The 21561-nt window shown below is 39.3% G+C and overlaps 1 protein-coding gene across 5 annotated transcripts in view; it reads left to right on the top strand.

The window, feature by feature from the left end:
- RALGAPB (Ral GTPase activating protein non-catalytic subunit beta) overlaps nucleotides 1-21561 on the top strand; it is an 86009-nt gene that overhangs the window by 44891 nt on the left and 19557 nt on the right. For 3 of the 5 annotated variants that reach the window (XM_061631719.1, XM_061631716.1, XM_061631717.1), the window contains 10 exons: nucleotides 2012-2160; nucleotides 2297-2510; nucleotides 10135-10336; nucleotides 13069-13236; nucleotides 13814-13928; nucleotides 14819-14966; nucleotides 15844-15908; nucleotides 16076-16208; nucleotides 19752-19885; nucleotides 20373-20555. In XM_061631719.1, the coding sequence (XP_061487703.1) occupies nucleotides 2012-2160; nucleotides 2297-2510; nucleotides 10135-10336; nucleotides 13069-13236; nucleotides 13814-13928; nucleotides 14819-14966; nucleotides 15844-15908; nucleotides 16076-16208; nucleotides 19752-19885; nucleotides 20373-20555 (1511 nt within the window). The remainder of the gene's footprint in view (nucleotides 1-2011; nucleotides 2161-2296; nucleotides 2511-10134; nucleotides 10337-13068; nucleotides 13237-13813; nucleotides 13929-14818; nucleotides 14967-15843; nucleotides 15909-16075; nucleotides 16209-19751; nucleotides 19886-20372; nucleotides 20556-21561) is intronic. The other 2 variants (XM_061631720.1, XM_061631718.1) reach the window with 1 other exon arrangement.

Genomic DNA, 21561 nt, shown 5'->3' with positions numbered 1-21561 from the left:
AATCCGCTCCATACCACTCAAAAACCTCATACTCAAAACAGTTATCCTTGTGACAGTCACAATACCCAGGAGAGTGGGGGAACTGAGGGCCTTATCCATCTGAGGGGAACTCCACCTCTTCCATCTGGACAAGGTGGTCTTTCACCTCGATCCTAGTTTTCTGCTGAAGATCAGCTCTTCCTTTCACAGGGGTCAGGACATCATGCCACCCACCTTCTGTCCCAATCCTGTGCATTGCAGGGAGAAGATGTGGCACAAGCATCAAGTGGGTCTATTTATTTATTTATTTATTGCATTTGTATACCGCCCCATAGCCGAAGCTCTCTGGGCAGTTTACAACAATTAAAAACATTAAAAACAAATATACAAATTTAAAAACACATTTTTAAAAATCAATTTAAAAACACATGCTAAAATGCCTGGGAGAAGAGGAAAGTCTTTACCTGGCGCTGAAAAGGTAACAGTGTTGGCGCCTGGCGCACCTCATCACAAACATCATTCCATAATTTGGGGGCCACCACTGAGAAGGCCCTCTCCCTTGTAGCCATCATCCGAGCTTCCCTCGGAGTAAGCACCCGGAGGAGGACCTTTGATGTTGAGCGTAGTGTACGGGTGGGTTCATGTCAGGAGAGGCGTTCCATCAGGTATTGTGGTTCTAAGCCGGTTGTTAAGATATACATGGATGAAACTGAGCCCTTCAGAAAGACAGAGTTGATGTTTATGTCCTTCAAACAGGGCCAAAAGGTCTCCAGATCCACCATCAGCCATTGGGTGAGGGAGTGTGTGGTTAAGGCCTATCACTGCTCATTCCATCAAGGAAGCAGCCACCACAGCAGGACTCCACAAGGATGCTTCTCTGGCAGAAAATTGCTAGGCTGCCACCTGGGCTCACTCTTCCACATTCGTAAAGCACAACAGGGTGGATAAGTTTGCCTCTGCCGATGCTGCCATCAGCAGGAGGGTTCTCCAGTGATGAGTAGTGGCCTAGGTCTGCATCCCACTCAAGGATGTAAAGGGTCACTGCTTCGGTACATCTCATTCTTTTGTGCTCCACTTCTCCGCTGACCAAGAGCAGATAGTTGATCTTACTGTGAAAGTGTCCTTCTGGTCAGTGGAGAGTGGAGCATACAGCCCCTCCCTACTGAGGGACCTAGGCTGGGATGGAGAGGGTCCCCTCTCTGGGACCGTTAGGCAATTCGCATTCTCATGGTAACCTGGATAGAGTAGAGAGGTCCCTCTGTGACACCCTTCTTACCTGTCCTCTAATGTTCTGTTGTTTTCTTGTTGTATCTGCTGTTCAAGTTGCATGTTGTATAGGTGTTGGGCCATCTACCCAGCATTGTTTCAGCTTTGTCACAAACTGAAGATCAGGAGAAAGTTACCTCCCACTTCCGCCTAGCCACACATTAATTTTTTCTATGTGATTGACTCTGCCTCCAGGAGGAGTTAACCCATTACTGCATGCTCCACTCTCCACTGATCAGAAGGACCCTTCATGGTAAAACTAACTTTCTGTTTGCTCATTATCACTAAACCATGGTTTGACTTAGCACTGAATGTGAACTGGGTCATTAGAAGTACATATAACTAGGTACAGTATCTTAGGCTTTATTTCTTAGCTTAATGGGTGGGGATTCGTCCTTTTAAAAAAATCAGTTGCAGCCTGTTTCTGCTAGATCAAAGTGAATTAAAGGAGGCAATAACATGGCTGGAAAGAAAGTGACTTTCACTTTGCTTCCTGTTGGTCCTCTTACTCTTCCCATTTTTAGGTGCATATGTGCGTGTTTACTTTTTAAAGGTAAGCAGCAATCTTATATGTAGCTACCTAAATACTTTCCTTGATCACTTTCCAATCGTAACTAAAAACTAATTCTAAAACAAGATATTTTTTAACACTGGTGCTGGTAAGGGAGGAATTTTGGGGTGTGTTTGGATATCTTGCTCTTTAAGTACCCAGCATCTTGGATTTTAAAAGGATGTAATGCTGAGATTCGTTTTCTTTATCTCTCAGGTATTTCAAGGCCTCGGGCAGACAGTGCTCCACCCACGCCAGTAAATAGATTGAGCATGCCCCATACTACTGCTGTCAACACAACTCCACCTCACACCAGAAAGCATCGAGCTGTAACTGGGAATAAACCAATACTGAAAAACAGCATAGTAAGTCTTTATGCTTAGGAACACAGTCATTTGATATGTTTAACATAAGAGAAGATGACTTGTGTTGTCTGATATATGACCAAATATATGCCTTTTTAAAATTCTAATTGAATGTTTTTCTCTCTTACTCCAATAGGCTAGCACAGCTCATGCTTCCAAAGTACACCAGCCATCCTCCACTTCTCCACTATCTAGCCCAAACCAGACCAGTTCTGAGCCTCGGCCACTCCCTGCTCCCCACAGGCCAAAAGTTAACAGTATCCTGAACCTCTTTGGATCGTGGCTATTTGATGCAGCCTTCGTTCACTGTAAGCTTCATAATGGAATTAACAGAGACAGCAGTATGACTGGTAAATATTACCTATCAAATCTGTATACCTCTCTCCTTTGCTGGCACCTCCTACCTGCAAGATTAACAAAGTAGCATGACTAACTGATGTCCGATATCATGTTAACATTTTGCTTTTCTCCATTGCACAAGGGGGCATAGTGGCTACAATAGTGTTACTACAGAAACTAGGTTAACTTTTGCTAGCATGTTGGCCTGGAGAATATAAAAGAGCTGAGGAAATTGCTTTTCTGTGTCTTTAAAAAGCACCGCTTTGGCAGCAACTTTAAAGGTAAAAGGTAAAGGTGTCCCCGCACTTGTAGCGTGAGTCGTTTCTGACTCTTAGGGTGCCGTCTTGCGACGTTTACTAGGCAGACCGTATATATGAGGTGGGATTGCCAGATCCTTCCCCGGCCTTTCTTTACCCCCCAGCATATGCCGGGTACTCATTTTACTGACCACGGATGGATGGAAAGCTGAGTGGACCTCGACCCCTTTTACCGGAGATTTGACTTCCTCCGTCCGCTGTAATCGAACTCCGGACGTGAGCAGAGCTTTGGCTGCGTTACCACCGCTTACCACTCCGCGCCACTTTACTTACTATGAATTGCTTCAACCAATTAATTAGTAGAGGAGGCAGGCAAGCACCATAACAGGATCTACCTGCACTATTTGGTTTTTGCCTAACTTTACTTTGGTTGAGATGTTAGTTTGGTTTTCATAAACACCACTACCCTGAAACACGTGCCTTCTAGTGGCTGATCAAATATTTTAACTTCAAGGGTTCTGTAAGTTGTAGCTTTCAAATCTTCCTAATTGCTACACCAATTTTATTTTTTATTTTTGCATTGTTTTCAAGATTTCCATATTCAGAGCTAAAACTAGACATAGGATAGATGTGATATCTAACTCGGGTAAATGAGTATATTGCAGCAAATGTGTTGTGTTCAGGGTTTGTTGCAGGAAATAATGAGGCTTGTCATCACAATCATATTATGTGAAAGTTGAATTCCTTGTTGCTTTGCCAAGAAATTTTCTATCTGAATAAGACAATTCATTATAGCAAGGACTAGTGGTAAAGTCAGGGTTGCACATCTGGATAGTTAACATAACTTTCATTATAATCTTACAGCCAGTCTGCTTCTGCATGTGTAGAAAATATTTGTCTGTCCCAGTAAATAGCATGCGTTAGACCCAAGGATCCTTTGTGGAGAATAAGATTTCACTGTTCCACAAAGCTTGAACAAACTAGCTCAGTTGCCTTTAGGTATCCAAAGCGAAATCACATGCTACATCCTCTAGAATTCTCTGTGTAACTATACAGATTTAATAGAAACTAAGTCACATCGTGAAATTGAGGTTATCATACTTTGGACACAATGAGAAGACATGATTCACTAGAAAAGACAATAATGCTGGGAAAAACAGAAGAGAGTAGAAAAGGAGGAAGGCTAAACAAGAGATGGATTGATTCCATAAAGGAAGCCACAGACCTGAACTTACAAGATCTGAACAGAGTGGTTCATGACAGATGCTCTTAGAGGTCACTGATTCATAGGGTCACCATAAGTTGTAATCGACTTGAAGGCACATAACAACAACGTCACATCATGGGATAAAACAAATCATATCATGGGATGAAAGAGAAATTAAATCTCTGAAATTTCACAGGCTAATCTATTTTTCTTTTTTTGATGTCTTGAGGCATACTTCTAAAAGTATTACAAAAATGTTTCATTCTAGGATGAAAATATAATTAGAGTGCAAATGCCAGTACTACATTAGCCAATATTACATTAGCTTACTTCTCTAACACTTGTGTTATATTGAGAAATTGGTGCCTTCAGGGAGGCATTTTTACAAGAGTATCGAGAGTGATGTTGTCTTTTCTATGTCTTGGCTATATTTCATTACTTCATTTAATTCTCATGCAGTAACAACAGTTCTGTTTTGATGTAGTCAAGGCAGTAACAGAATGCAGCTTTAGGTTCGGACTTTTTTTTAGTTAAAGGAGACCATATTGGAATAAGTCATATCCCACTGCAAAATATTTTCTAGTTGTTTGTGGTTTGTGGCTTCTCTCTTGCAATAAAATCCCCAGCCCTGCATTGTGACAACTAGAGGCGTTTCCCTATATTCACCCTTATAATATTAAAACACTGTTTTAGCATCTAAGAATTTATAAGTGGCCTTTACTATTCATCTTGTTGTTCACTCTCCAGAGGAATATGTGGCACATTAAAAAAAACTTGATAAATTACCATGAATCTTCCTATGTCCTAGATTTGTCAGTATAAAAAGCTACTCTTCTGTTGACACCAAATGGCTTCATTCACCTCCATTGGTCTGGTCTCTCACCCTACATTCCCGTTAAAGCCATCAGATAGCCACAGAAACGAAGATTGTATATATGAAACATTTGCCTCACCCAACACTCCTCCCTTCCCTGGTTCTCGCCCAGAGAAGGGGAATCTATAACTAATACAACAAATAGAGTGCTCCTGCCCCCCCACTCCTCCCCAAAGGGAAAATCCCCTTAGGCATCTCTCCTTCGGGTTATCCTACCACACACAGCAGCACCTCCTTTTATCCCTGATCCAAATGTCAGCAAAAGCCCTCCCAAAGGAAGTGTCTGGAAATCAAGGGTTAGCATTGCCTTCCTTTCCTGTACACCTGTGACGCCAAAAAAGTTCCTGCATGACTTGGTATGCAGGCACAATCCCTCCTATATCCAACTAAACAAAGAAACACAACAAAGGATCTGGTATCAGGTGATGGAAAAGATCTTTACCTGAGACCCTGAAGAGCTGTTGCCAGTCAGAGTAGACAATACTGGGCATGATGAGCAAATTTAACTCGGTATCAGGCAGCTTTAGACAAATGCAGAAGAAAAACAGTAATAGGAGAGAATAATTTGTGATTGGAAAGAATAGAGCTCCTGAACTTTTGGGTGGATACTATGCAGGAATGCAGTCTCTCTTTACCAAAGGAGCTCCTGTAACTTTTGATAATTTCTCAGGGATGTGTGGTAATTTTCTGTAGGCTGTTCTTGGGGGGCGGAGTAGTTAACAGACAAATCAGTTCACACAAACAAATGGTCAACATGAGATTTAGAGGCTACCACCAAGTACCATTTCTTTTTCTGTCCTTTGGAATGCTTGGTGGCTCCTCTTGTGTCATAGATTTAAACTAAGGGTGGCTAACCTACAGTCCCTAACCTGCCCCCCAGGAGTTTTTTGTGGACTATAAAGATCCCCAAATTTCTCCTGAAAATACATATACTGTATGCATAACTTTCTTTACTGCTCTTATAGATCCCCTGCTGTGATTCCATAATGCATAAAGGCCCCAACACCCCCCCAAATTTGTGACCCTTCAAATTCCCCCCAATGTTATTTTGTCTGTGTGTGCGTGCACACGCACGCATGCACACACACACATGCACACACCCACCCTCTGACCATTCTTGCTATGATTCTGAAATGCCAAACATTTTTTGTGACCTCTCAAGACTAGCCAAAACTTGTCCATTTTTTTTTATTGGCCAGAGCCACTCCTTCACTTTGGCTACAGCCAGTTTTATGCTTTGTCCATGCCAGCTCCCAGAGAGTTGACTGTGGGTCATTGAAGCCCTTGGTCAGAAAACGTTGAGCCACCCCTGCTTTACACTCTACATTAGTTTGCGTGGTATATTTTATCATTAGCATCTTCCATAGGCCTTTAAAATTGGAACATTAATTTGTTCCAGTATTTTGATTTAGTTATAAGAGTTGTGTGTTGTTTCTGCAGAATTGTAATGGAAAACTTAGTTGAGTATTTCATCACTTTGCAGTGTCATTTGTCTGCTCATGCGCATAAACACATATTATTGGAAAGAAACATTTTTCCTTTAGTCAGACACTTTTTTTTGCTTCAAGGCTTCTTTGTCATTTGAATCTTTAAACATAGACTAGAAAATGAATAATACAGATTTCTGAAAATTCTTGCCTAATGTTTACATCTCTTTGTCAATCTTAAAACTAAATAGACATGTAGTTGTGACCAATGCAAATCAAACAGTAGTCTTAAAAAGCATTGGCCTCTTTCTGTACAGGAGATAAGGAAGAGTCATGAAAAATACCTCTGAATTAGAATATGGAATATACCTGTTGATAGCAGCTACAGATTGCAGAACCCTTGAAGAAAGAGAAGAGCCCTCACTTTCTGTCTCAGTTTTCTTGTAGATAGACACTTTGTGGGTTGTAGGCAACCCTTTGATAGAATGCAGAGGGGCTAGATGGCAATTCACATATTGTCGAAGCCAGGGTTGAAAACCTCCAGACCTCTAGATACTGTTGGACTGCAACACCCATCATCCCTGGCTGTTAGCCATGCAGGCCAAGGCTGATAAGAGCTGGAGTCCAATGGTATCTGGTGGGCTACGGCTTCCCCATCCCTCACCTAATGGTTTGTTTTTGCCACAGCAATAGACTTTGTGGGAGCCAAATATTTAGGAAGTTGTAGAAAGTGGCTCCCATAAAGATTGGGCTATTTGTACCATATCATTAGATGCACTGACATAGTTAAAAATGCCCTGATCCATGTTGGAACTGCTTTATACAAACAGCTCTTTGGGATTTATTTAAAACAAGCAATGTATTATATCCAACTAAGGTCTACTCAGAGTAGACCCATTGAAGTTAATGGGCAGTATCCAATGCACTCCATTAGCACAAAGATTTACGCTTGCTCCTTGGAACTTCTCCCCTTTCCTCCTCTGCATGTACCCTGCACTCTCCGCAAATCTGCTTCAGAGGGTTGGGGAACCCCAGAACTGATTTAGGGGTGTGTGCAGGGGGAGGAGAGGGAAGAATGTTCTGTTGTGTTCTACTGCAGTTGATTTCTGAATAGATGTAGCACTGGATACACCTCAACACCTGCCCACTCCCACAAATCCCTATTTTTCATGGTTGGTGAAACATTTGACTGTATAATGCAAAAAATCTTCCAGTGTGTCCTCTCTGAAGCCAAGATGACTATCTTTTTACTTTCAAATGGGTCTCTGTCCAACTCATCTTTTCAGTCTACTCATTTCTAAGCTTTTCGTTCTTCCAGCTTTCACTTTTCTACAAAGTGAGGATAACCTTGAGTTAAATTCTACCCTACACTTTCTTTGACTGAAAGGAAAGGGCTTGGACAATCTTGAAGATTTTCCTGTATGGAAATTGCAGAGAAATAATGTGGAATAAGTGGACAGTGGTGAGATAGTTGTTAGTAATTTTTTATCTTTTACCCCTTCCTTCTAGTGCAGATTTTCAGCTGTTGGTATATGCAATAAAGCAAAATACTGCCTGAATTGTGAAGGAGCAATATTTCCACTATGAATATTTGAATGTACATCAATATACAAACCTAACCCTATGGCAGTATATTTTTTCTAACTTTTGTTCATTGTTCTGCATGAAATCATAATTTTGGACCCTAATGCCAATTTCCTATGTATTTAACAAGCCTGCTAGATCATAAGCTTTGAATCTGTTTTTCAAAAACCTAAAAAAGCTGCTTAACTTGTTGTTAAAGTTTCACCATCTTTAAAGTATTTTATAACTACTGCTCTCCTTTGATTTGTTTCCATTTTATTTCTATTATCTTGCAGCATCTTTTATCCAAATTCTTCTTTCTTATAAATCTTGTAAGTAGGAACTAGTAGCTTCTTTTAATTGCAGTCATGTTTTTTTCTTTTTTCCATAATCCAATTTTTTTATTTGTATCATCCCCACCTTGTAGCTTTTGCTCTTTACATGGGAAAGACAAATATCTGTGTGTGGCTTTTTAAATGGGGAAGATTGTTGGCAAAAGCAAATTAATCTGCCTGAATCAGTCCCATCATTTTCTGTACTCTAGTCTGTGATCATGTCATGAATTTAAGGACTTTGCACTAACCGTGTTTTTTTCTTAAAGCTTATTTTATAAAGAACTAGTATTTTGATTTGTATGCATTTTGCATGTAGTTTTTTCCCTAATTATAATATTTTGCTGGATAGCTTATTCAGGACAAAAATGGCTCATGGGAAGACACATAAAGATTTGGGTTTAGTTGCTTCTACTGTTTAAAAAATGACGATCAGTGAAGAAAATTTTAAAAACCAATACATCTGACCTTGATGTGCTTCTAAATTGTCAATCCATCAAATTTGTAGTGAACATCCAAAACCTGAGCAGAGCTTCTGTTTGTAAGACTGTAGCTGACTTAGGTTGCAATCCTATGCACGCTTACTTGGGGGCAAGTCTGCTTTGAATTCAGTGAGACTTTATTTTGAGTAAACATGCTTAGGTTCAGGTGTAAAAGACCTTACTGTGTTGTGTCAGGAGTTCCCCTAATTGTAGGCTCGATTTAACTTAGTTTTTTTAGTACAGTATTGGTGAAAATAGATTCTTACGAACATCCATCCGATTTTATAGTTTACCTTTCTAGAAATCTCAAAGCGCATAACTGTTCTTGCTTTCAGATTATCATGTAAACCTCTAGGAAAATGGCATTCTTATTTCCCACTTCCTCTTACCTGGCTGATAATCAGAAGCAATGGAACAGTTGTATTTTTTTGTATAGGGCATCAGTGACAATATAGGATTATAAATATATGAAACTAGACTGCTGCTAAGGAAAATATGGGTAAGGAAAGTGAGAACAGCCAACCCTATACAGCTTCCTGATGTATTTTAAAATAAATTGATTGGATCTTTTCCTTAATCCATGGCACCAAAGAGATGCAGGCCAAGCTTCCACATGTGTGTAGGATCTTCCATCCTTGCTCTCAGCTTCTGAGGTTCCACCTTCCCACCATCACTCCTTGTGCTTCTCACAACTCCAGAAGATGGAAGGGCTGTGGAGCAGCTTCCGATAAAGCACAAGGATTTGCAGACAAAAAGGGGGCATCTTCGTATGAGTGTGGAGGGCTCGGGCATTTGTCTGCAGGTTTCTGTATCCTGACCCATCCTCCTGAATATGACTTCCTGCTTATTAGTTATGATTCCTTTTAGGACGTTTTTTTAGCAGTGTGAGAGGAAAGGTTCAGAAGTCAACCACCCGATATACTCCTTCCCCAAGACAGTTTTCATTGTCATCTGGCATCTGCCTGTGTCCTAGCTTGGGCAGCGCAAGTGGTACTAGAGCAGATTCATGATGGTGTCAAAAGGTGCAGGGAGATCACTGGGGAATTAAAACAAACTTCTGTATTGAAAGGACAGAACCAGTTTTTGAGATGGGAAAGGATATAGGGAGAGAGAGCTAGGAAAATGAATGATAGACTTGAAAAACATTTTACAGACTCTGTTGAGGGATCTCCTTGTTAATGCATGTCGCTGGGAATGTGAATGGAACCAAGGCTTCTGTGCTTGGCAGCATGGATTATGCAGCATATAGAATAATGTGGGAAGAGATTGTATACTTGTGTGTGGAGTTAAAAAGGGATATAATTTCTCACTTCTTACAGAAGTAGTCAAATGATCCCTAAATGCTTTATAAACAGAGGCAGCAATTCAAATGCAATGAACTAGTGGCTTTTATGATGACTACATTGGACTTGATCTTTGTGTCCCAGATCCCATGAGCCTATTGAGTATGTTGACAAATGTAATGAAACTCTGTGCTTTTCATTTTGTTTTAGCTATAGCAACACAAGCTAGTGTGGAGCTTCGCCGGAAAGGATCACAAATGTCTACAGATGCTATGGCATCCAATCCCATGTTTGATGCAGGCGAGTTTTCGGACAACTATGAATCTGGCAGAGCAGAGGCGTGTGGAACACTTTGTAGGATATTTTGTAGCAAAAAGACTGGGGAGGATATACTGCCAGCCTACTTATCCCGGTAATTATTTAATTTTAAAATTATCTTGTCAGAAGCTTTGTTCATACAGACTTCTTGTGTATTCTATCAATGCATGATGCCTGCTCATCATGAGCTCTGCCCCTAACATACTATACACCAGCTAGCCCCAGCTCCTAGAATTCGTGTGTACAAGATGAACACCTGCAGGGAGAGGGCCTTTGAAAGGTCTCTCCTTCCAGAAGTTTGTGTGGTACTTGTAGACACCAGTGGGTGTGATTAGCTGGAGTGCATGATGTCGGAGTCAGGGCTAGCTGGTATGACCTTGCTTGCATATGGGTTAAACACATCAGAGTAGAGCTAGAATCTGCTGTTGATCTGTGTTGAGCAAGAAGGGGCTACACAATTTCTGGAAGTTCTTTTGTGCCCAAATGTTAAGGGTTGTATCCATCTAAGTTCTGCTCAGAATAGAATCATTGAAATTCATGAACCTAAGTTAGTCATACACATTGAAATTAATGGGTCTACTCTGAGTATTATTAAAGTTGGATGCAACCTCAGTTTAGAGTTGAATGAATAAAACAAATTTGACCAGTCCAGGTTTGTAGAATAAGTTACTATCTTTGCTATTTAGATATAGAGCAAGCAGTCAAAGGGGACAAGTAGAAGAGGTTCCTTAACTGTTTCCCATTTTTCTAGGTAACGAAAATATATCGTAGTATTTCTCCCACAATATGCTTTTTCTCTGCCCAGTGTAGAACTTATACTTGAAAACTTTTAGTATAAGGAATATGGGGCAAATAGCAACACCTTTGTCATTATGTTTCAATAGCTGTATTAGACAGTTGAAGAGAGTGGTTATAGAATGGCTCCTCATATGTATGCATTTAAATACAGAAGGCCAGGTTTATTTTGCTGTCACTTGGAGAGGATGTTCAACTAAAAACAGGCAATATATTTGACATTCTTTATTTGAAATGTGAAAATGTTAAGCAGAAATATATTATGAGTGACATGGGGGTGCTACTAAAAACAAAACCTTTGTATTGACCTCTCTCCTATTCTGTAACTTGCAGCAACATGTTGTGATGGCATATTGTGCATTTTCCCCTGTTCTGCATTACTTGGAAGACTGTGGACAATTTTGGTTACTGCATTTCAAAAAGGATGTTGTAGAATTAGAAAAGGTGCAGAAAAGGGCAACCAAAATGATCAGAGGGCTGGAGCAACTTCCCTGTGAGGAAAGTTATAATGTTTGGGACTTTTTACTTTAGACTCCACAGTCTAAAGGTGATGACATTATAGGCACACATAAAATTATGTATAGAGCCACCAATTTGGACAGCTTTCAGAGGTAATTGGCCAAATTCATGGAGGATAAAGCTAGTCTTGATGGCAGTATACTATCTAGGATCAGAGGACCATGCTTCTGAATAGAAATGGGATCCGTTGGCTGGTGCTGCTTCAATAGCTTTCCCTCAATATAACAGGCTGGTATAGATTTGAGTTCATTGTTTGTCCACAAGCCGCTGCTTTTACTAATAACCTTTTTTCCCATCAGAAAAATATTGATATTAATACCTGTTTTGAAAGGAAATATCAATAAATTGAAGGAAATATTGATATAAATATTAATATCAATATTTTAGATGCTTTTTTAAAAAAATGTTTCTGAAAATAGCAGTGGAAACTCAGTACATAAAAAAATGGATCCACAACAATAGCAAATAAGTGAATTAATGGAAAATTAGGTACCAAATCTGAATTGGGTGGAATTCTAGCACATCCCTACCTCTAAATACCACTCACTGGGAAACAACAGTGGGAGAGGGTTATTCTGCTCCCGTCCTGCTTGTTGTCTTCCCATAGGCATCTGACTGGATATTGTGGGACACAGGATGCTGGAGTAGATAGGCCTTTGGTCTAATTGAGCAAAGCTGCTCTTTATGTTCTTATTGGCTGTTGTAGGTGAGGGAACAAGTAATGTGACAACATGACATTGATGAGTGTTACTACATGATTTGGGGAAGAGAAGGAAAACTACACAGCGATGCCACTTTTTGTAACATCTCTGGATTGTTTGTAGCATGTAATTTTGCCTTTTGCTAATCAAGAGAAGCTTAACAGGGAGGAACATACAGTATGTTCTTGCTAGGCACCATCAACCCCCAGATTAAACTTTTCTACAATTTTTCACTTAAATTTTTTCATGCAGAGATTAATATTTATTATTTATTAAATTTCTGTTCCACCCTTCATCCCAAAAGGAGCCCAGGGCGGCAAACAAATGAATAGTATATTTTCAATTGTTCTTCCCTATTACTGATCCATAAACTACTTCAGCTAGTGTGCTGGCAATTAATGTGGTATATATCTGCTTAGATTTTAACAGTAGTGAATCAACAGTAGGTTAATATAGTTTGTGGGTTGCCCCTTCAACCATGCTTATGTTCTATCTTAAACTAGCTGCCTAAATAGAACAAGTTCTTTGATATTTGAAGATTTTTAAAACTACTTTAAAATGCTCTCAGAGAGATTCCCATGGTGTCCCTGGGCACTGATTGACATTTTGGTACAGCGTAGGTAATCAAAATGTCCACAGGATTGAAAGTGATCATGCTCTTCAGCCTGTGGCTTCTTGTTTATCAGATACTTTAGATATTTTATTTGACTGAAAGTGCTGAAGTTGCATTTTGCTTGTGACCTAGTCCCAATAGCATTGGATTACAAATGTTTCTTTCTTACAACTCATTAAACCTGTCTTTCTCTGCCAGATTTTACATGCTTTTAATTCAGGGTTTGCAGATAGCAGATTCCGTTTGCCACCCAGTTCTGGCTAGTGTTATTCTAAACTCTCCTGCACTGTTCTCCTGTGACCTGAAAGGGATTGATGTCTTAGTTCCTTACTTTATTTCAGCCCTTGAAACTATTTTACCTGACAGGTAATTATATATATTTTTTATTTTTTGTTGATCCTTCTTGTCTGTGAAAAAGCCTGTGTATATGGCCTTAAGAAATTGTCTAATGTAGGTTTGCTTTTATGTGCCCCTTTTTCTTTTGCTTCTTTGACCATGCTGTGAACTTTCATATTTTTAAGAAATAGACTAGTGGTCTTGGCAATCAAATTAACATGAAGCCATACAAGTGCTTCAACAGATCATATGCAGCTCACCCATGTAACAGTTTAAGGCTTTGAAATTAATGCAGAGTGGAATTATTAACTGTTTTAATACAAAGCTGCAGACCTTGCTTTTTGGCTTTAGGCATAAGGACTGCAAGCGTTGCAATCTCCTGTGTTGCTTTCTACCTACAAATTCTTACTCTTAAGTGAGTGCACTGGGCTCTCATGCAAAGCCAGTGCTACCAGACCCATCAGAGGATCCTGACACACACATTGACTGTTTACTTCACAAGTGAAGTTTTGCACAGAAGCTGCTGTCCTGTAAAATAAGGTTGTTCTTACTTTGAAACAGAGATTGTTGATTGTAATTCTTTTTAAAATATGGTTTTTATTTTCAGGGAACTCTCAAAATTTAAAACTTATGTGAATCCCACAGAGTTAAGAAGAGCCTCTATCAATATCTTACTCTCTTTGTTGCCTCTTCCCCATCATTTTGGAACAATAAAATCAGAGGTAATCAATTAGTTTTTCAGTGACATTTTGTACAGTTTTGAACTTAAGGTGTGTTGTACTTTCAAGTTAGCAGTACTTCTGCAATGATGTTGTTTTTTTTACAAATAAAAATGCACTTCTGTTAGAAAAAAAGAAGGAAATTCACAGAAAGGATTATTATTTGTGGTCTTAGCATAAGACAGTGTTCTTCAGCCTTGGATCCCTAGATTTATTTATTTATTTATTTATTATTTGATTTATATCCCGCCCTTCCTCCCAGCAGGAGCCCAGGGTGGCAGTGTTGTTGGACTACAATTCCCGTCAATCCCAGTCAGCTTAGCCAATGGCCAAGGATGATGGGAGTTGTAATCTAACAACATCTGGGGACCCAAAGTTGAAGAACAGTGGCATAAGAGTTCTTGTTCCAGTGAACATTGGTTCATGAAGGAACATTCCAGGCTTTGGAAAAATACCTATCACACTGTCATTTCTCTTAGAGAATATCGTACAGAGATTTATGACTGGCAGTAACATTGAAATAAACGCTGGGTTTGTAAGTGCAGCTTTTTAGAGCCTCAAATCCATATGTTTGGCATCAATCAGATTTGCTCATTTTATGTTGAGTGAGAAAACTTTGTTTACACTTCATTGATTTGCTGGTTTCATTTTGCTGGAGCTTCCTCAAGGCCAATTTTGCAATCTATTTAACAGTTCCATTTAGCACTCTTTCTGTGACAAGCTTCTCGTTTTCTGTTTTTGGGGGAGGGGGAATATATTTGAAAAATGAGATGGCACTAAAGTAGGTCAGATGTTTGTTAAATTCATAAAAGGGCACTGAGAATACATGCTAGTATTACTAGTTGCTAATTCATATATATGGCAGCAGATTATAAAAGCAATTTATTTTTCAGGTTGTTCTGGAAGGAAAATTCAGCAATGATGACAGTTCATCCTATGATAAACCAGTAACATTCCTTTCCTTGAAGCTGAGGCTTGTGAATATACTAATAGGAGCCCTGCAGACCGAAACGGATCCCAACAACACACAGATGATACTAGGTTGATTTTTCTATTTGATCTGTGGGATGTGCATTTGAAAATGTGCTTTCACTTGGTGACTTATGGTTCACAGTAGCCTTCAAGCAGGACCTGAGTGCTGTCAGGTTCCAGGGGCAGTAGGTGAGAGAAAACTGAAGCCAACCAATCCTTCCATGGTTGAAGGTAACAACAGAATACATCATGGTGGCACAAGCCATGGAACTGACCAAGAGGCAGGTACAGGATGTAACAAGTAGCCAGGAAGCAGAGAAGAAAATGTTCGGATGAATAGAGTGGCAGCCTAGTGGCTTCTTTCCCTTAGAGAAGAAGAATCCAGACTGAGAGAGTTCAACAAGCTTTGAATCTGATAGCAGATAGTAGTGCTAGATTAGCTCTTCTGGATCATCTAATTCCTAGGATCATTTTCCCTTTTGTTTAAAGTGAAACTGTCTTTCTCTGTTCCTTTATTTAAGCTTCATGGTTCTCCCAAGAATAATTTAGTGAAAGCATTTTCATAATAATTATAACCATTTTGTCATTATAAGAACCATTGTTATGTGAAACAGAAGAAACAATCAAAAGTTATGTGTAGAAGGGTATTATGTAGTCTTGGAAGAATTTTATCTTGGCAGTTTGGAAAACAACTTCGCAAACTTCATAATTCTGAGTTCAGGAAATTATTTGGATTATTGTAGCATTGGGATGGTGGCAGGCAAAAAAGTTCCAAAACATGAGCTTGGATTTTCCCAAAATGCAAGGTAATTCACACAAAAATCTAAGGAAGAATAGCAAAATATGTGTAAATGCCATTGGATTTATTGATATAACATTTTGTTTACAATGTCATTTTTATTGTGCATATTTTTAATATAACATCTTTTCATTTTTAACTCCACAGGTGCAATGTTGAACATTGTGCAAGATTCAGCACTTCTAGAAGCCATTGGCTGCCAGATGGAGACAGTAAGAGTTTTTTTTTATTTTCTGTATTTTGCAAAAGAGTGCCAGATGACTTGGTGGGTTAGTGCAAGATATCCCTTTGGCTGAGTATGAAGGATGTCTGACTCAGTTGTGGGAGGATAATCAACCTTGCCTTCAGCCCTTCATCAGCCTGTTTTCAAACTTTTCAGAATGGTGGTGAGAACACTGCCTTGAAAAGTCACAGTCGCACTAACAGTGGCATTAGCACCACAAGTGGAGGAAGCACAGAACCCACTACTCCTGACAGTGAGAGACCAGCACAGGCTCTCTTAAGGGATTATGGTAAGGAATTGGATTTCTTATATATTTACATAGATGTCTTAAGTTTGCAAATCCTGTTCTTCCAGGTATATTAACAGCATTTGAATAACATGTGTTTTTAACTTGCTTATTGATTTTTATGGGTTTTAATGGTTTAAATTAGTATACTTGTTTTTAATGTTCGTAATTGTTGTAAACCGCCCAGAGAGCTTCTGCTATGGGGCGGTATAGAAATGCAAGCAATAAATAAATATTTTAAATGAATTTCTTTTTTGCTATTGAGATTTTCAGTTGAAAGACTTTAGACAGTTTGTAATCCTTAATATAAATGGCAAGGGAAAAAGGGGACTAAATGCTTTCCTTTTTTATTATGAACTGGCAAAATCACCACAATGATGGATTTGTGGGGGAGAGTCATGGATAGTGGGGGAGATCGCAGAGAGAGTACTAGCTTTTCTGTTCCCCCTCCTGAACCCCAGGTATTGCTACCAATTTGCTTTACCCTTAGGCTAAAAGCCCCTTCAAGATGCTGCCTGATAGCATAGGATATAGTTTCGTTTCTGATATCTGAATTCCTCAGCAGCTCCAGTGTTGGAGCATTCTGACACCATTGCAACTGGGGGGAAGGAAATTCTTAATATAGTGTGTGATGTCCCAGTTCCCCATTGTCCTCAGTTTCATATACTTTGTATGATTGCATTTTATGAAGGCTAATTACAGAGCATCGGCTAAATGCATGCCCTGTTGTAGTGCTGTTTGGAGAAATCTAGGATTTCCAAAATGTTTGTCATCTTGCCAGCCGCTTTAATCAGATGTACCTGAAGATGTGCCTGTATTCTATGTGGTGCAATGTATTAAAGAGCAGCATCCTGCAGCAATATTTGATTTTTAAAAAAAATTTACTTAAGGAGTGGCAGAGCAGCGTATGTTTGCTTCATATGCAGCAGTTTTACGTGTCTTTCTGCAGCAATTCAGTTTAATGTGGAATGCCCATTTTGGCTAGAAATGCTTCAATTTCCCATGCTTACCCAGTTTGCTTTGAGATGCTATTGTTTTATGGTTTGTCATGTATGTGTCTGTGGTTCACAGAGACTGCCACTTACAGATTTCTCAGTTTGTTAAACCAAAGAGCTCAATAAAGTGAGGGTTGGGACAACCCAGGGGGATGAAAGCCAGAGACCCCAAACAACCATATTTTCAGAAGACACAATAGGAGCATATATTCAAAGTTTAAAAATAAAACAAATTCATCAGACAGTCAGACTTACTTCCTTTACACTGAAGATTCCCCATCCTTTTGCTTGGCAGGAACCTCCCTGAGGGTGCCAGATTTCTTAAGAGCAGCAACCTGTTCCATCTACTTAATTATTTAAACAGCTTACCTGAGTCACTACATGTCAACAGAATAAAAACTAAATGCTCAGATAAAGAACCAGGTAGATTACTGTGGCACAGACAGCTGAAGGGTTAAGGTAGACTTTTCAAAGATAGTTTCCCATGCCATGTCTTTGTTGGAGCAATGCTTTATGTAAGCTGGTAAGGCTTTCATGGGAGTTGGAATCTAAAACACCTGGAGGGCACCAGATTGGGAAAGGCTGGTACACATCAACTAAGGCTGCAATCCAGTATATGTCTACTCAGAAGTAAACTCTGTTGGCTTCAGTGGGACTTATTCCCAGGCGAGTGTGTATTGGATTGCAGCCTAAAACAGTTATGTGAGTACCTGGATGGGAAACAATACAAGGTACAGGATTCTAATTTAAAGGTAACATTGATTATGGATATCAGGTTACATAGCATTTAAAACTAAAAAAATACTTAGCAAAAAGTATAAAAATAAACAAATACAAGACTTATTTGGCAAATGAGCTTAATAGATGATGGTAATTTGAACCTGGACCTTACTGGTCCTATGCTGGTACTCTAATCACTACAACACACTAGCTTGTAAACATGAGCAAATCCTCTTCCTGGGTCCATCGTGTGATTCTTTTATTATTCAAGTTACTTTTATGCTGCTTTTTCAAAACAACTTACTATTTAAAAATTACATCAAAACTCTATAAAATGATAACACCACCAATGCAATCATTAAAACTGTTGCAGGTAAACAGGCTACTTGAGACTGGGTTTTAGCCATTTCAGAGAAGCAATTTGGAGCAGATGGAAACAGGATTAAGCACTTTCCTTTCTGCTCTAGAGTTTTCTCTCTCAAAGCTGCTTTGCTTTACATCAGAACCAGGTCTCGGTGAATATATATTTAATAAATATTATTTTTATAACCACTTTTCTCTCCAGATCTATAACTATAACCACATAACAAAGTTAATGTTAAAATTCACTTTTGTTGTCATGCTAGTTTTTTATTTCATGTTTTTGAGGATAAAGCTTATTCTTCCAATAACAGACCTTCCATTTTTCTAAACTGCCTACTTGGAATTAAATAATTTCAAGCAGGCAATTTAGGAAAGTGAAAAGTCTAGAATTTTATTATTTTATTGTATTTAAAAGCCAAGCTTAATTCTTTGAATGCCTAGAGATGATGTTTTCAAAATGTCAAAATAATTTTTAGAAAATGTTTACACTTAAAAACAAAACTGAGGGTTAATTTTTCATCCCTTTGGCCCTAATCCCCTGTGGGGAAAAGCTTGCAGATCTCATGATATTACAATTCCATCCTGAGTGCAAAATTCAAATGATGTAGTACCGTGTCTTGAACAGTTGAATGAAAAGTAATGACTTTTTTTCCCCCTCTAAATGTTTGAGTCACAAATTTAAGGTAGGACTTAAATAAAATGCTGTTCAAAACATTATATCAAATTTGTTTTCTCAAGTGGTCTGACTGAGTTATCAACTTGTGTACAATGCCATTTCCTAGCAGAATTTTACAGCAACAGATACCTTATTATCAAGTATGAAATTCCCTCTGCCATGTTTAAGTGTCTCTCCTCCCAAACAGAGTTCTTAACAGTTGCTTAACTGGCAAAACTTGCTGGATTAACACAGGGAAAACAAAGTTCTGGGGACATCAGCCTGAGGCATGGAAAATGTTTGTGTTCCCAACTTTGCAGGGACATGAATATCAGTAACTGAAAACAGTTACTAGCACCGTGCTGTTGTCTAAAAGAGTTCTAAATGGACTTTTTTGAAGGATTCATCATGGTGTCTGAACTGTCAGTTCTTAGAGATGCATAGTTTTAAAATTCTGATTGGAAACAACTTTAACGATTTAAATCATGTTTAATAGTCTGAATTTCAGGATATTGTTAGTGGACCTAATAATAAATGTTGGAATTTCCAGACATTTCTTTATCAGTATCTGCAAAACAAAGAAACAAACCACTGTTTAGATCAGTATTTACATACCTCTTGTTAATATTCGAAGTTTTAAGCAGTTACCTAATCTGTGTGAAATGTTGAGTGTTTTGCTTCCCAAATACATGTGTACTTTGTTCTCTGTGTGTACTGTGGCTGCTTTAGCTTCTGCTTTAGCCTTGCTGATTGTTACTAATGCTTAGTTGTTTTCCCTCCCTCTGGTGTGTGGTATTGGGGTTTATATCCTAGCTCTTCATACAGATACAGCAGCCGGACTCCTCATTCGCAGCATTCATCTGGTAACACAAAGACTCAATGCACAGTGGCGGCAGGAAATGAGCATCTCGTTAGCTGCACTAGAGCTTCTTTCTGGTTTGGCAAAGGTGAGCATCAGGCAGTCTTTTTTAGGCTATGGGATTCAGGCTCAGGTTCTCTCTTTCCCAGCCAGAAGTTCCTGCCTGATGGTTGTTGTAAAGGGTTTTTCCTCCTCCTTAGTCACAGAACATCTGCCAGAAACAACTTGTTCTGCACTGAGGAGCCAGCTCTCCTATATAGTTTGTGATTTTCTTTTTCCTCTTGGAAAGGAAATTGCCCTGGATAAATAATCTAAGTTGAATAGCATAAAGACAGCAGAGTTTTTCAGTCTAAATGGGTAAGTAGATAGCTAGAATGGCACCAAAAATTAAAATTCCTGTGTGTGTCTTCTATTATGTACCATCATTTAATTTTTCATTTGTGTTTTATGGGCTTCAGACAATATTGACTTGCATTGTTTCTTCATTTTGGTGTTATCAACTGCAAACCTAACTTTTGTGTGTGACTTCTGAAAGAAGTTTCTAGCTGAACATCTGTCCCTGCTGCTTCCTTCAGGTGAAGGTTGGCGTTGATTCTTCTGACAGGAAGAGAGCAATTAGCTCTGTGTGCTGTTACATTGTGTACCAGTGCAGTCGTCCAGCCCCTCTCCACTCCAGAGATCTTCACTCCATGATAGTAGCAGCATTTCAGTGTCTCTGTGTCTGGCTCACTGAACATCCAGACATGCTTGATGAAAAAGTGAGTGTATTTTTCTCTGAATGTTAAAAAAAAAAGAACAAATCACAAACTCCTTTTTTTTCATCAGGTCATAATGTGTCCCCATTTTTTGTTTGCAGTACCAGACTAGAACTTGTACAGCAGGAATGTAAATCTCAAATGGACTGAAGGATCAAATTTCACCACCTAACAGTTGTTCCAGGGAGCATCCCACTAATTGTTCACTTGAAAAATATCATTTTTGAAAACAAATAATCAGTTCTGCCTTAATTAGACAGTAACGTTGTGGGGGAAAGGGTGAATAAAAATGGTTACTGTGGGGTTTGTCAAACTGTGTTCTTAAACATTTATAGAGAGTGACTCATCACCAAAAAGTATGATGCACACACATGCTTTGGTTTGACGTAGAAGCCACAGGTATACACATTCCTATCTGTCCAAATCCAGGTATCAGAACTCATCAGTGGCTGCTACTGTGGCATATACTGCAGCAGGTATTGTTGAGTTAGCCCAACAAAAGACCCCCAAGAAGGGCAGCAGCCTAGCTAACATGTAGAGTGTGGTAGGGATGCTGTAAGCCAGATTTGGAGGGCCTACACAGCCTGATAGGACCACAAGTTCTCTGTTTGATACTCCTGGTTTGCACTGTGATCTCTACCTCTGTCCCCTCCCTGTTGGAGTTTGAGGCAACAATGTCTTGAATCCACAGACTTTCTGCTCCATCATTCTCTCCCCTGAGTTCATCTGCTACCTGGATGCATCCAACAGCGTGTGTGGGGATCAATCTGAGAGGCCAAGGAGGTCAGGAGAGTGAGCCTTTAACTATAGAAAGCCTGCACTTGTATATGCGGGTACTGAACATCATCTTGTAAATCAGGGGAAACCAACGTGGTGCTTTCCAGGTTTCGGACTACAATACTCGTCATCCCTCACCATTGGCCTTGCTGGCTGAGGGATGATAGGAATTGTAGTGCAAAACAACAATAAGCACCAGGCTGGCTACCTGTTTAGATAGTTATCAAAATCA

The sequence above is a fragment of the Rhineura floridana genome, chromosome 6, assembly GCF_030035675.1.
Source record: "Rhineura floridana isolate rRhiFlo1 chromosome 6, rRhiFlo1.hap2, whole genome shotgun sequence".
Taxonomy (NCBI): domain Eukaryota; kingdom Metazoa; phylum Chordata; class Lepidosauria; order Squamata; family Rhineuridae; genus Rhineura; species Rhineura floridana.
Note: the sequence above shows the minus strand (reverse complement) of the source record. Positions and strands in the feature narration are given on the sequence as shown.